Here is a 16,417-nt window from a genome sequence, read left to right on the forward strand (position 1 = left end):
GAGAGTTGGAATTTACATTCTGTTGTGTCATATTTAATTCAATCTTCATGTAACCTGTACACTCTTTGGCGTTACTACCGCTTAAAGGGGGAGGGGGATATGATCTGCCCTTTGTTCTATGTGTGATTTCATTATTGTGATTATATGTTCTTGCATTTATTGATGTCCTTTAGGTTCTCCAACCTGTTGCATTAAATCAATCCATATTTAATCCAACATTTGCACTCTAGTGCCCCGTTGCACTAATGTCTTACTGTTTGTGTTGTTGTATTATTTATACAATACAAAACATACATCTGTTTACATAGATTTATAAACGTACATGTATGTGTTGTTGTTTTAGCTGTACTATATCCATTTATGTGTGTGTACGTCCAGGGTTCGAGTTATGTGGGAGCCAATGGGAGCTGGAGGGTCTGAGCTCCCACGGACGCAGTGAAATGATACATCTGTGGGGGTCGCTAGTACATTACCAACAACCATTATTTTAATCACAAATAGGGCATGTGTCAATGTAATGAGTATTACTTACGTTAACGAGGTAAATAGGCAATAGTACAATGAAGACAAAAATAAATTGAAAGTGAAGTTTCTTGGGTCATTCCAGAATTGGAGGACATTTCATGTCCCCGATTTAAAAAATCTAATAATCCATGCCCAAAATGCTAAAACATGCACTTGTTGTGTTAAACATACTTGTCTTGAGACAAAATGTGTATAAAATTGTAGAAAAAGTGGTTTCAAAATATTATTTAAATGATCAAATAGCTCTCGAACATCCCCTAGAATGGCATTTTTCTCTTGTCCCCGCTTCTTGGTGACCAACTTGCATGTCAAATATAACATTTAAAATAGGGATTTTATTTACTTTTTTTGGTATTATTCTATTGATATATGTCTCTTGTAATGGTAAAATCTATTTGTTAAATCATAAACATATTTTAAATAACAGTAATTTTGCACAGAAGGTGTGTCCCTCAACATGCGTTCAACCCTGTTACCCAAACCTTTTTAGATTGGCACAGGAAGTGAAAAAACTGTAAATCAGATGACACAGTGGAAGTGACATCAGCAAGCCATGTGCTAGTGCCATGGGTAGACCAAAACTAAGTCCTCTCTTTTATTTTTCATATTTTTACAATCTTTTCAGTCGTAAAAGAGTGTGGCACTCTGACCCACTCAACCCTGTTACTGATATTACCAGAATAAAGCATATTCATTTCAAAGTTATCTTTCTTGCATTAGATATCCAAGTTTGTCATTGCCTTGGAAAGTAGCATTACATGCTACATCTAGCAATAATTCCTGAGGTTAAAGGCTCAAATTAGCATTGATTTTCAACCCTGTTACTTTCAACCCTGTTACTATAATTAGAGTAACGGGTAATTCTTCTATACATTTGATGCCAAGCTGGGCAAATCACTTTTTTTTATGGTTTATTATCTGTTTTTCCTAAATACATAAAAAAAAATTATAAAATAAAAGGTTCATTTTTCAAAAATGTTGGTGTCTAAATTGTCCTCCAATTCTGGAATGACCCACAAAAGAGTGCATTTTCGGGGACTTCTGGGCGTCGAAGACTGTTATCGAGCGATAATTGTGTGTAATACTTAGTTACTTATAAGTGTGACATGTCGTTTAAAGGCAATGCATTTGACCTGACTGGGTCTGTGAAATGATGCATCAGACATTTTCAAATTTAACAGCAGTTTATTAAAGGGAACTGTGCACAGAAATGTAATATGTTGCCTACTGCCGGAATGAGGTTCTTTAAACTGAGCAACAGATAGTGATGAGAACATAGGCCAACTTCAAAGCTAATCATTTACAGCGCTTCGTCTCCACATTAAAAACGTCAAACCGGCAACAATGTACTGTCAAATCACAGTTGTACACTTTCTTTTTATTTTGACTTTGAATCAAGCTTTTGCTATAGTAATAACACATTCATCTGTCTCTATAACGGAGATACAACTATTTTTAAAATGATTGTTATTAGCTAAACAAAAGGAATACATTAATAAAGTCATTTTTAAGTGCTATTATGAAAAGACCACTAAATGTGTTTTTGCCTGATTGTTAAAAGATATGAAACATACATCAAAATACAACAGAGTATAAAATGTTGCCCACTAATGTCTAAAATGAGTTGTCGTCTTGAGTAATGCATAATATTTGAGTAAATATCTTTGACAGAATAAAACTGAGTATGTTTTGCTGCATAGCTATCACTGTATAATTCTGAAAAACAAATGTTGGGCACATTACTATACTGAGAAAAACACGTACATGTCTGAATATAAATTACTAAGTGAGTCACAAGGCACTGTCAAATGACCAGTAACCATGGTTACAGGCAGCGCTCATCTTGCTGACAATAGAGGTTTCTCAATACTCTAATTTCCCTTTCTCGACTCCTCGGTTCCCCTCCTCAGTCCTCCGCTCGCATCTCCTGTGGGCTCCTCTCGCGGATAGGAGTCGAGGAGGGGAAATTAGAGTATTGAGAAACCTCTAATGTCCTCACTGAGTGTCCTCAGCTCGATGCTTTAAAGCTGCTAGTGCAAAGATTAAGCACTTCATATTAGCATCCTTTGAGATACTAAAGCATTAGAGGAAAACCCTTTGTATTTCAATGACTCATCCTATTCAATTGTTTTTTTCCATTGCATTACATGTTTAGAAGTAAGCTTCTAGTCAAAATGAATGCAAAACAATACTTTTGGTGTTGTTAAGCATTCACATCCATCAAGAGCTTTGTTCTGTCTTTTGATATAGGTTACAGTGGATACATGCAAGAAAAACCCTAGAATTTGAGGTACCAGGCTGAGTAATCGATTTAAAAATAGTACTTTTGTGGATGGAGTTTTCCTTTAAAGCAGGAGTAAGTGACAACAATAAACTCAAAAAAAATAAAATTTCACTTTGGCTGGAGCCTGAAGTTTTAAAAAAGGGGGATAGAACAGGATACTGAGTGAATACATGTGAACACTATAACAAGGTAACATTGTGCCGAACCCTCGGCAGGCCCACAGACTACCAGCATCATATACAGCATGTTAAAATGTGTTGAAGAGACTCAACTACTAACTGCACACTATATAGTTTGAATTAAAAAAGAGCCACTCAACTAAGTGGTCCATTATTCAAAATAGTTAAAGTGAATATCAAGAAGGTGGGGTAATAAGTGTGCATTTAACAAGCCTCACACAACTTTGCCTAAGCTTTATGAACGATAAAAAGCGGCCGAAAAAACATCATATTGTGTTTTAACAATAGCTATAATAATGGTGCAATATCGCAAGATAACCGAGAAGGTAAAGCTAACTTGTGTCTAGGTAAATGTGCTGACAACAAAGCTTATCCATGTCTGAGCATTAGTGGATTCAACAGATATCCTCTGTTAGGACCAGACTCCTGTGACAAATTAACAATAAACTCAATGTTGCCCTTCAGAGAGAATTGTTGCATATGTAGAATAAACATACGGTATGTAACACTGTTCAGCATCACTCTCTGTTGTGTTCGCTTCACACAGAATATACAATTCTGCAATAGTCATTGAACTCTGGACAGGTGACATAGAGTACAAAAATATCTAAACCTGTTCTAGTTATTCTGTAAATACAACAATATTTGAATGCCCTGAGGAACAGATATTATTCTTACCAGACACAAAAACCTCATAGATGGACACAACTTTATAAAAAAAAATACTTAGCTTTGTTTTGTTTGCAATAACAATAAGAGTTTTTAAGTTACTTTTTTGGCCGGATGTGCTGATGGTTAGGATTAATGTGGACGATAATACAGAGAGAGAAAAGGATATTTCTTCAGTATTTGTGGATGGAATGTGTGAAGTGAGCAAGCGCTGCCGCATCGCAGCAGAGAGAAATCGTTAAAGCTGCAATAAGTGATATCTGACCACTGGGGGGGCAGAAATAAACTCAAAGACTGTTTTACAAATCAGGTTATCTAGTTGTTATGGCTCATTTGTCAGCAAGTAACTGCTTACTTAAACATCTAGCAGACGAACAGCAACTCCTAGTTCAATTTCTCGCCCCCTGCCCCCATATAAGGTGTTTTATTTCCCCTTCTCCTAAGAAACAGTTGGAGCATTACTTTCTTTCCCAGCCAGGAGTTTAAAATGCCTCTCTGGTGTTTTATGGAAAGCAAGGCTTGTCTACGATTTATTTTCTGGAAATGACTGCCACCAGTTTCATACAAGGTGTTGTTGAGAGAGCCAAAACATGGAATTAAAAGCATCTAAACACTTGAGGAGCTTACATTTTAAAAGTATCGCGTAATGCAGGTTTAACTGATTCCACAACTAACCATTAACATTTCACAACAACTACAACCCTTCCCCGTCACAGTCTTTTGGCACACTATAATGATACATTTAATATCCAAGACAGAACTCTATAGTAGCCAGGAGTCAGCAGGTTTGTGAACAGATGCACCTGAAAATAAAAATCCCACTATACAGCAGATATAAGTGCCAAAACTTGCTGTGGTCAGTAAAATAGAACTTAATATAACCTATTCTAGAGTATGCAGAGTACTGTGAAGAGTATAAAATACAGTATACATAAATCTTGTTCTTGTCTTATGGAAAGGTGATTGTAGCGTTTACATTTGAGCGAGCAGAAGTATGGCTCCCTGCAGACTAATACCTGTGAACACAAAGAACAAGTTTATTAAAAAAAATCTTTTTTGCCAAAATGTTACCATAATGTTTTATATAGTTGCATCCTTTTGTAGAACTGTACCTGTAGTAGTTGGGTTTGAAAGGGCCGTTCTTGTTCAGGCCCAGGTATTTTGCCTGATCATCAGAAAGCTCCGTCAGGTGAGCATCAAAAGTGGTCAGATGCAGACTGGCCACGTACTCATCTGAAACATACAGACACGGTTTAGTAAGAAAGAGGGATACAAGCACGATCACATGGTGTCATCTAAAAATGCAGGGCGGATTAAAAATAAATAAGTCCAGTGCTACAGCCCAGCAATGATTAATGTTGAGTGTAAACTGTGAATACTTTAAAAACTGCACGTCAAGGTTAAGTATTAAGTTACACTTACCCATCTTCTTGGGGAGCAAGTAAACATCCTGCTTGTATCGTCCCTCAGGAGCGTTGTACAACTCTATAAGGGCCAGGGCCTGAACACAAACATGGATGAGTAATACATTTGAAAATGGATGCACTGTAAATTGATTGAAGATCAATACATGTATCTATGATCCTGTGAGAGGATGGAAGCAATAACCACTGTGTCTTTATCAGCTGTATAGCTTGTTGGTCTGGTAGTATCAACATGTTACCTGAGTGGTGGCTGTGATGGACAACACAAAGGTGGGGACAGTGGAGCAGCTCAGGTTAAGGAGACGTCCCTGATGGAGAAACAACACACGCTTTAAAAAGCAGTCATGCATTAATATGGCTGTTCCAACATAATAATGTTTTTTCTCAGTACCATTAAACTGATTACAAATATGTTTAATAAATAGTGGATCTGTGTACACCATATTGTGTTTCAGCCACTAAAGGAAGCTAACAAAGATAAAAAAGAAAGTTAAAAAGGTCCCATATAAAAGAATACATACAGCTCTGAAAAAAATTAGACCACTGAATATTTTTCTTAAATCTCTCTCTAAACATTTGGCAGCCATTTCATTCCAGTGTTTGTTGAATTCCAACACAGCAAAATGTTGTCATTAGTTTATAGAATAAAATAAAAATAAAAAGTTAATTTTACTAGGAAAACCAGAGAAACTGATAATGCTGCAGTGGTCTCTTCATTTTCTCCAGAGCTGTATATAGGTAGAAAGTGCAGCTACACTCTCATTATAGTCTTCAACGCTGCACGCAAATGTGGAAGACCCAGAAACACTGACCAATCAGAGCAGACCAAGCTATTCAGAAAGGAGGCTTAAAGACACAGGCCTTTAATCGGTACATTCCAGACGGATAGAAAGTGAAAAATAATGTGTTTTTAAACAGTTAAGTATGGGAACAAGAAACAGAAATGCGACATCATCACATGTTCAAAATCTGTAATCAATCATAACACTTGGTTGCAAGGCGAACCAGTTACCTCAGCCAGAAGGATGACCCTCTTGCCATCGGGCCAGATGACATGATCCACCTGAGAGCGCACCCTCTCCCAGGTCAGCTCGGGGGTCCGGAGACTCGCCTGCAAGAGGAGAGGAGATCAGCCCTGATATCTAAAGACACTGCGGGTGGATCCACACTGTTTCATTATGTATTAACCCATTATGGAGGACACATTTGAACTTTGAATTCTTCTATTTTTAAAAGCTAGTTTACCACATCAATCTCAGTGTTGGAGTGGCCCATGTTGCAGACAATAGAGCCGTTTTTCATTCGGTCCAGCTGGTCTCTGGTCACCACATTCTTGTTCCCTAAAGAAAGACACAATCATGAACCTTGAATCAATTTACATCGTCTGACACACAGAGACCTTAATCTGGTTTCTGTCCCGACAGAGACTAACTGTAAGAGCATTTCCAATAAAAGCTGAACATACAAAACTGACGCGGCACATTAGCGGCAAGGAGAAAGCAGCTTAAGGAACAGTGTAAAGAACATCAACAAAAAGGCATTTATAGATTAAAAAGCTAAGAGAAAATGTAATCCCACATCCGTGCATCCCAATGAGTAAATCTGCATTGTTTAAATTGGAGTTACCAGTGCAAGTGATGATGACATCAACCTGACGAATGACCTCATTCAGCTTCACCACCCTGAACCCGTCCATGCTGTGAAAGGAAGAAGGGGTTCAGCATTCAGCCTCAGGGAGAAACCTCTCCCTGAGGCCTGTTATATAATTGTTATATAATGAACAGAACACAGTTGGCTGGCTGTGCTTGTTCACCCATACTGCTGTCTGTTCTTTTTACATATCTTTGACATTCAACACATCTTGGATCATCATCCCACTTGTTGTTTTCCTCACCAGGCCTGCAGGGCACAGATGGGATCGATCTCCGTGATGCTGACGACGGATCCCAGAGCCTTCAGGGCGGCACAGCAACCTTTTCCAACCTGCAAACATAACATTGAATTACTGTATCACCAGCAGAGATACACATGCCAGTAATTACCCTGACCTTTATAAAGTAATTGAACCTTTCAGTATTTAAACACAAGCCCTGAAACTTAAAATCCAAATGTCGGATGACTCAAATCCTCCCTTCGGTTAAAATGTATATGTAAAGATAACTGAGATGCTAAAAATGTACCGATAAAATGTGGCTTTAGTGGATTATGACAGCTTCTGGCAGACACTGAGAAATGTTCAAAAGATTCAACGCCATTTCAGGCGACCTTACATTGAATGGGCTGGACCTAGTCGTTATTAGAATTTGAATGCAGATATGTTGCATTTTAGACCTTTAACGTCATCTAGAGTAAATCATACTGTGAAAGATATCGAATGAATTGTGGTGACAGCTGTGTGTGTTCTGAGTACAGCATGTGTTTGTGCGATCATGATGAATGTGTTCACAGCTACATCATTAAGATCATTGTGGCATGTTAACGTTGGTATAAGTATCTCACCTCACCGTACCCGCATATGACCACCTGTTTGCCTCCGAACATGACATCTGTGGTTCTCTTCAGGCTAGAGACATTTGAAAACATAACATTAGCATTCTCCTGTGGAAGTGAGAAACTGCCAATCTGTATCCGTAGGACTCAAAAATCTGTAATCTATCTACGGATATAAAATAAACGTTCTGCATCATTATAGCTTTCTACAGTTTTAGATAACATGTCTGCGTGATAACAAGCTCAAACAAGTCGTGACTATATTCCTAAAATATCCCGGTGCGATACATCTGAAGGTCTGATGATGATGCTGACATTTCGTATCATAACTCATATTGGAACACCCGTTACAAGATATTAACCTTTATCTCGTACCTTGCAGATTATTAATCAGAAGGGACAGCAGTAAATGATGAGCGGTAAGTGTAGGAAGCACTGACCCGATACGCAGACGAGCAGACGTTGTTAAAGATCAGTAGACTATTTCTATTCTGCCATGGAAATCATTCACAGGCGGGTATCAGCGCAGTGGTTTTCTTCCCAGAGGTTTTTTTCTTAGGTTTTGGCGGCGAAAGAGCTTAACAAGGGCAACCGGTTTTTTAAAAGCTACAGAGATGTGACATTGACTGTTATGAACCGGCTGTCTGATGGCAGCCATTTTGCTGAACCAATGTTTTCCATTGTCTATTTTAAACCATTATCTCATACGTTTTTTGGAAGGGTATATGTTAGATATTTTTAATTTCAAACCATACTTGTTCATTTCTACTTATAAACACATTTTACTGAGCCTATTTCACAAATGCATTATAGTTCCCTCACCCGTCCAGGATTGACTCTCTGCAGCAGTACAGGTTGTCGAACTTCTGCTTGGTCACAGAGTCGTTCACATTCATAGCGGGGACACACAGCTTTCCAGCTTTAGACAGCTGATACAACCTGGAGAGAGGCAGAGGAAGGCAGAGAGCTTTCACATCATGTTGGTGCATGTCGCTGTGTTGCACTTACTATTTTATAGGAAGCCTATTAAGCAGTAAATCACCTGTGAACCCCAGTGACACTCTCCTCTACAATGCCCCTGATCTTCTTGAATACGTTGGGGTACTTCTTGTACATCCAGTGTGTCAGGTCTCCTCCATCATCAAGGATCTAAGAGTTATGACACAGTACATTATTATGAGACAAATATTTACATAAAAAGAGCTACTTATTGAAATAACTCAAAAAGAATGGCTGGTTCTCTGTAATTATTGTACGTCTATGTGAGGCATTTGTTTTGTCTAAAGCATTCACGGTGTGTTGTTGTCTCCTCATTAAAATGTAGAAAAACAAACGTTTCCACGCACCATGTTAGGCTGCCAACCCTCATTGTTGACACAGCGGTCAATGCACCACCAGAAATCATCCTCAGACTCCCCTTTCCAGGCAAACACAGCCACACCTGAAACACAATTTACATAAACAAACCGTATTTGTCAACAAGCAGCAATCACAGAAACAGTTCCTAAATCTGGACGTATGCTAGTGAATCAGGGCAATGTTATAAGCACTGTGACCAGTGGTGAACCGTCAGGGCCTTCAAGGTATTCAGAGAATACTCTGGAACTCTCAGATAAAACAAAAAAAAATCGATTTAATTATATAAATAAAATGTATATAAAATGAATAAATGAGAATGGTATCTGTGTTGTTGATCTGTAATATTACAGTGTTACGTTGATTTGTTTTTCCTTCTCGGACCATGCACTACGCATTTCAGTGGTTTTGTGTTAGAAAAGAAAGCAACCAATCAGATCTTGTTCTGGGTCTCTGGGTAGAATATCCTTCAACCAAGGTATTCTACATCCTTGATCGAATGACCTGGCCATTGCACTGAATAAGAGCGTACGTTTGGATTGACAGTTTGATCAACCAATATAATCATAAATAAATCAATCTAGCCAATGGGCGTATTCTTTCAGTTTCCCTCGGTTCCAGGGTACTCTAGAACAGGGGTTCCCAACCTTTTTTCCCATGAGCCCCCCCAAATGACTCCTGTTGGAAGTTGTGGGGGGGGGGCGGCGCAACAGCGGTAATTAAAGTTTAAAAGTCTCAAAATGCTGCAACTTCTGTCATAAACTGGATGAATGGGGATGAACTGTATTTTGTTAAAGGAGGATGAAAGCGTAATTAAGGAGCACTATTGGAGTGACTTTAGTTTATGTGGATTCAAAAGTCGTAAATAATCTACAAAATGGAGGAGACCGATCTGATCGGAGCAACTGTGACAAGTAATCCAACTGAAACCGGCATGGACAATGACTATGTTTTAAAAAAGCGCTTATCCAGAAAAGCCTGGTTTGGACACTTTACGGGCAGAAGAAACATTTCTATTAAAGAAAAATTATAAATTTCTGTCTTTTTATACCTTTATTGGCTACTAACTTGAATTTGTATTCAAATTAATTAATCAATTATCTTTTATATGTATTTTTTTTTTTTTTTAAAGTCTAAATATGATATTTGGCCTCAAATCATCTGAGGTTGGGAACCACTGCTCTAGAAGGCCCGGTAGTTAACTGGCTCGAGACAGAGGAGATGAATGCGACGAAGCAATTCATGCCGTTTTATTGTTTTTAACGTTGAAATGGCAAGTGCAACAGGTGAAGATGATGTTTTGCAGAATTGTTGTGAGTATCCTTTTCGAGACGACAATCCAGTGAGAAGACGGACATTATAGCGGCGGGGGGTGTGTGTGTCTGCAGAAGGTCCAGTTGTGATAGACACGGCTCGCCACTGACTGTGACACTGAATTGTTTAGAAGAAACAGATTAATCTGGTTCGAAATTCTAAGCACTTAAAATGATACATAATTCTTTGAACAATGTGATGTAATTCAGTGCAGGTCTGAAAATTGTTTTCATCATTAAGTGTCATCAAGTGTCAGAGACCCGACTTGTGCAAAGCGATTACAGTAGGAACAAATGCAACTCCCCCAGAAACAGCATGATCTTCACTGAGCAGTCTTTAGTCCCCCACTCAGCTCGTCTGATCATGAAAGCTTCAGTTTGGAAATGTAGTACATGCTTAAACTATCACATAGCAACCACAGATAAAAGGTTGAAGTAGTGCTGTTCTTTCACTAAATAGCTTATTAAACATTTCAGTATCCTTGGTTCATCATACACTCGCATGGCAAAGCACACAACGGCACCTTATGCTGATCAGAGGTTCTGGTAAAAACGTGTTAATCTAATTTGGACTTTTGATTATGAATTACAAGGAGCCAACAGTCATAGTTTGAGACACGGACCAAAGTTATTTAATCTTTCACTTTCACAAGGCATGTGGCCTACAGGACACAGCCTTATTTTCTAGCCTTAAGTACAAAAATATCAAAAGGACAACAGATTCAAGCACTTTTGGATGTCCTTTCTTTCTGGTGAGATTCAAAATCACAATCCTCCTCACCCCCTGGTGTTTGAGCTCCAAAACTAAACGTTGTTCGCCGGCCTCTCTCCTGCTTACCGGTCTCTGACAGAGCAGCAGCCACTTCATTTTGTGTGGAGTAAATGTTACACGCAGTCCAGCGACACTGAGCCCCGAGAGCCACCAGAGTCTCGATCAGCACCTGAAACACAGAGGGAAGTATGAGCAAACGGTTAAATAAGAGCTGGTCCCTGATCACAAACAGACTGCAAATCAATATGTATATGTGTATTATTCAATAACACTGAAGGTTACAATGAACCAGGCCTGGATTGTGATTTATTTGGATCAACTGGTTGTCGGTGGCTGATGATGTTCTTAATGAAACACAGCCAGATAGTGTATTTTATGGACATACATTCCACAGCACTCGGGAAATGTGAATAGAATGGATCTAAAACGCTCTCCTGATTAAGAGGCACTTTCACACGGCAGCCTTTGCGTCGGCTTTGAAGCTCAAAGTCAGAGAGAGTCTTACTGCAGTCTGGGCGGTGATGTGAGTGCAGCCCACGATTTTGGCACCTGCCAACGGTTTCTCACTCTGTGCTCTCTTCCTGAGAGAGATCAGCGCCGTCATATCTGAAAACGAGCCAACATTGAAAAAAAAACAAGGTGATGAGTGGGAGACACAGCAGACAATGCTCAAACTCTGTACCCTGAGTTTAAGAAAATATAGCTGGATAAAAGACCACTTTTAATTTTTATTTTTATTTTTTATTTATTTTTAATAATTATATTATTACATTTTCTATAAGTGTGGTGATGAGGTAAAATTGTTGGATCTAACACTTGGATCAGTTAGTTAAAATATAAAATGACAGGATTAGAATAATTTACGTAACATTCAATAATAAGCAAAAAGTGCATTTTGACTTGCTGTGTTTCACCTTGTTCTGCGATCTCAATCTCACGCCTGCCAAACTCAGCCTGTTTGATGTTCTTCACACAGAAGTCGCTGCTGCCCTTGGAGTTGACCTGAGTTTTGTCCCGTGGTGAAGTCTCATCGTCAGAGCTATCCGTATAGGAAGCAGCTGGAACAAAAAGAGCTTTTTAAACAACTAAACACAATAAAACCAACAAAGGAAAAGATGGTTTGAAGCAACGGAGAGCTCCAAATACAGCATCATCTCCTTTTCGGTTACTACTATGGAGGTTAACATTTTGAAATAACACAGGTTGTTTTTTGGTTTTCTCTCTCTTACCGGAGCCGTAGCTGTCTGTGGACGACTGAGAGATGGAGCGGGACAGCGAGCGACGGCCTGCCTTTGTAGGGAACCTGCTGAACTCCTGCTTGTCCTCCACAAACTGGATTTGCTGGTATAAAAAAAGAAAATGTAATGTGACTAGCTGTACATGCATAACTGAATCTATTATAAATATAGGCATGACACACATAAGCAATATGAAAGATTGCAATTGTTTTTAAATTACCTATAAAAGGTCCCCTTGAGATTCAATATCTCTACTGCCAGAGGCCGGGTCAGGAAGAGCATCAAGTGGGTTTCATTTTCTGAGTACTAACAGTGCATCACAATGGATGACAACACATTCAAACACAACCACAGACACAAAGAACACAGGGCTCAGGGGCAACAAAACTAAATCAATGCAATGAATGCTAGTTCTTATTAGCAACATCATTCTCCTGTTACATTTGAAGGTATTGTGTCCAAAGAGGGTTATAGTTTGGTTCAGCTTTGGACTCGGAGTATAGTTCAAGAATCAAAACACAGCACAACCATTTAAGTCAAAGTCTTCTTTTGTTGTTGTTGCCTTGCTTGAGTTGAGTTTCTTCCAACTGAAAATTGTAAGCTCATTTTGCTCTATTGCCAAAAATAGAATTATATGTATTATATAAATAAAATACAAATTAAAAATGTTGCATGTGAATTGTAATAGTTAATTTATTTCCACAATTATGTGACTGGCCTAACTAGATATCAGCTTGTCTCTTATTTGTATAAAAAGCAGCTAATTAAGGCTCATGAAAAGCAAGTGAGTGTTTGCATTTTTAAAAAGAAAGAACTGGTTTTTGCTTTGTGTGCATAACTTTATGCCTAGTCAGCTAACTTTTTTCACAGCAGTAAACTGATTTTTTTTGTTGACAGGGATTCTGCAGGCACTGAAGCAACATGATACAGTGAGAAATCTCCAGGTGCTGTAACGTTATCCTGAGTCTCGGTGTAGAGAATGGACAGGCACACACCTCAGCAGGCTCCGAAATAACTTGTTAACTCATTTTGGTCTCAGTAATAACACCTAAATCTGCCTTGGACAGATAAAGAATCAGAGCACGTTAATAAATGAGCCTACATAGTACAGTGTGTGCCGGCCTCATTGTCCTCCTCATTGAAGGAGAGTCAGGTTCTTCATCCTGATAAGGTCAGTGTCTAGTTTCTAGGTTAGGCCTGCTACTGAAAAGCCTCCACATACCACAGACATGGCAACAGAGAACAATGTGAAGCTGTTTTCCTGAGATTGGGGTGTTGAGACCACACATAGTTCCCCCCGGACATGACAGAGTCGGTTACAGCCTGACTGATACTGAAAGACTAATATTGGTTTCCTGCTATCTGATTATTAAAAATGCCACAGATTTGATGTTTTACCTGCATAACATAGTGCTTCCTATACACTCCGAGCCTTATTCCAAGTGATGGTGCCGATGATGAGTTGGGTTGATGAAGTGAAGGTATGTAATGGTGCCGCTTGATTGTATCGTTATGCTGGCTCAAGCATTTGGTTTACAGATTTTTACCAGATATTTTATGTTTTTCTTCATGGTCTCTTACATAATCAAAATGCACCTTATTTTAAGTCAATAATGTTGAAGCTGCATGTGCTTCTGTTTTACCCGGCTGAAAGAGAAAGTTGGAGTCAACTAATTCCCAAAGTTACTTCCATTAAGCTTGCAACTGAACTTGCAACCATCTAAATATTAACGAGAGAACATAAACAGGAAACTAATCACCTGTAACATACCGCTTTAACACCGTGAATATAAATGGCTTCCACTGGGCTTTTTGAGCACATACACAACATGAACAAAGCAAACAGTCCTCCTCTCTTTCCCTTTGACCATACATTACAGATGAAAGCTAGAAACAAATGACTATCCAGATTTACATAAAACGTATAAATAGGTGTAGCAGTAATATTTGGCTATAGTTTGCAGTAATATTAAGTTCCTCCCAGAGAGAATGAGGATGTGAAAGTCCATTGTAAAGCTGCCAGGGTGACTAATCAATCTCCCATCAGACAGATTCCTGGTCACAGTGAATGTGCTTGCACAATGTTAAAAGACAATAGTGTGCACATTTGTCAACTCCAACCTAAATAAGGTGTGCAAATATTTCCCAATGTAAAAGCACAAGAAATTCACAGTGCAACTCTTCCTTGTTCCTACAGAGCGTCAGCTAACATCCTTCTTTTGTGAGTGTTACATGGAGCAAGTCATTGAGTTGTTTCCTGGAGTTGGATGTGACAAGAAAATGAAGCAATTCATTTGAGACCAAAAAGAGAAATGGCTTTTCTTTTAAAAAGCATTATAGATTAATAGTATATGTATTACTTTGTAGTAATTGTAAGAACATTTAATCTGCCAAGTGTGTCCTCTCTTACTGCTTCACTGTCTGGTATGAATGAAAAAATAAGCGATCCTATTGCTGTCCTCTTCTTTTCTTTAATTATTTATTTTCATGTCTAATGAGGGCTATGTAATTGTCCTGTATTCTTTTTATTGTATTTATATTATTTTGAGAGATGGGAATGCATCTCCCCTACCTGTTGTTGTTGTTGTTGTTGTTGTTGTTGTTGTTGTTGTTGTTGGTGTGTCCTTATGTGTCTCCTGCCTATACTAAATACATATGTTTTATAAAAGGAACGTTAACATGTTTATAATAATCCTTGACCCATATGCACAAATGCATAATCCACATGCAATATAAATAGTCCTGTTACTGCAGTATCACCACGTTGTTATGCAATACATTGTTATTGTAATAATCGTAATACAATAATTGTGGGAATCTTTATAAGTGTATATTTTTCCTTTGATGTAACATTGCTTACAAAATTATGTTATCTGTATTAACCTTGCCAGTAAGGTATACTTTTATCTTAATATATCAAAGAATAGAAGATATAACGGAGTAACCTGGGGGAAGGTAATAGTATATCTTTTATTGCCAATGTATTGGGGTACAACTGACTCCATGCAATAGCATAATCAGCACAGACAACGTGAACACATTATTTTTGACAGAGCTAAAAGCAGCTCTACATTTTTAAGACTGTCTTACCTTTTTGACAGGTTTGTGAGTGGGCACCGCGCTGAAGGCGGACGACAGGTCTCCCATGTTCATTTCGCTGTTCTTGCTTACGGTCATAGCTGAATATTTTTCAGCTACATTTTCGCTCTCTTTCACCTCTTTGCTGGCCTGTTTCACCTCCAGTTTCACCTCCACGGCCGGGTCCGACATGTTGACGCTGTAGGTCGGTCAGAGATAGAACCACCGTTGGGGTCTCTGTCAGAGGAGCTAACGTCAATCTGCTAGCTAACTACTCTGCAACAGCGAGCGGAGGAGATGCTTTTTAAATCACGTAAATGTGAAACTAAAAAGTTAAAGCAATATTAGAGGACACGTACGTGAGTACTCCACTTGAATTAGGCGCTGACAAATGTCTTTATGTTGCGTGTTGGGCTGCGTAGAGTCGCTGCTGTCTCCGCTGTCACCTGGCTGCTGAGTTACTTTGTGGGCGGTAACCGGGGTAGGATTTATACAGCTGCGTTCAGGGGCAGTCGGACAACAAAAAGAACGGTGGAGGAAGTCAAATCACTGTAATAAATACTGTTTTAAAAGTGAAGGTGACGCGTTAAACAGGATGCGCAAGTAAAATGGTGTAAGAATAATCAGGAAACTGTACTCTAAGCTATTTTGTTTCTATTTTGAATGAAGTTTGACTGCAACTAATGCAATAGTGTAAACAGTCACTTCAAACACACTATCAAAGTGTTGCTCTTACAGTCCATTCTCTACACATGTTTTCTTCATTTGTTAAGATTAATTGAAGCTGTTGGATAAATATAGTGTACAAATAACTACAGTAAATTTCCCTCTGAATTGTCGTTTGGAAGAAGCATAACGTGGCATAAAGTGAATAGTAAAGGTACCTCAAAACTACTGAAGTACCGCAGGCCCACGTTAGTACACTCCACTATGAGTTTATTGAAATTACATTTTTCTAGTGTGTATGTTGGACTGGGAAACAGGTTCAGTTGGAGCACTACATTCCCAGTTGTTTTCAATGCAACATTAAGCTCATCGGAATCCTCATTCACAACGCATGCGATCTTGGCTTTTACTGGCTTCAGGTTG

At 38.7% G+C, this 16,417-nt stretch overlaps 1 protein-coding gene across 1 annotated transcript; it reads right to left on the reverse strand.

Moving 5' to 3' along the window:
* Window positions 1-1,690: 1,690 nt before the first annotated feature.
* LOC307039768 (S-adenosylhomocysteine hydrolase-like protein 1) lies at window positions 1,691-15,807 on the reverse strand. The gene is made up of 17 exons (XM_079682147.1): window positions 15,341-15,807; window positions 12,242-12,353; window positions 11,927-12,070; window positions 11,518-11,618; window positions 11,079-11,181; window positions 8,918-9,012; window positions 8,614-8,720; window positions 8,394-8,510; window positions 7,581-7,644; window positions 6,976-7,064; window positions 6,708-6,778; window positions 6,327-6,421; window positions 6,094-6,192; window positions 5,321-5,389; window positions 5,080-5,158; window positions 4,770-4,890; window positions 1,691-4,673 (listed from the first exon to the last, which is right to left on the reverse strand). The coding sequence occupies exons 1-17, from the start codon at window positions 15,518-15,520 to the stop codon at window positions 4,667-4,669; spliced, it is 1,653 nt and encodes a 550-aa protein (XP_079538273.1). The 5' UTR covers window positions 15,521-15,807; the 3' UTR covers window positions 1,691-4,666.
* Window positions 15,808-16,417: the final 610 nt, after the last annotated feature.

The sequence above is a fragment of the Notothenia rossii genome, assembly GCF_949606895.1.
Source record: "Notothenia rossii genome assembly, chromosome: 5".
In the NCBI taxonomy this organism is placed as follows: domain Eukaryota; kingdom Metazoa; phylum Chordata; class Actinopteri; order Perciformes; family Nototheniidae; genus Notothenia; species Notothenia rossii.

Coding starts and splice junctions, on each gene's coding strand:
- LOC307039768 (XM_079682147.1), bottom strand. CDS start 15,520: ATGTCGGACCCGGCCGTGGAGGTGAAACTGGAGGTGAAACAGGCCAGC. Junction 11,619..11,926: donor GATTGAGATCGCAGAACAAG/GTGAAACACAGC, acceptor GCTCGTTTTCAG/ATATGACGGCGCTGATCTCT. Junction 8,721..8,917: donor AGGGTTGGCAGCCTAACATG/GTGCGTGGAAAC, acceptor CATAACTCTTAG/ATCCTTGATGATGGAGGAGA.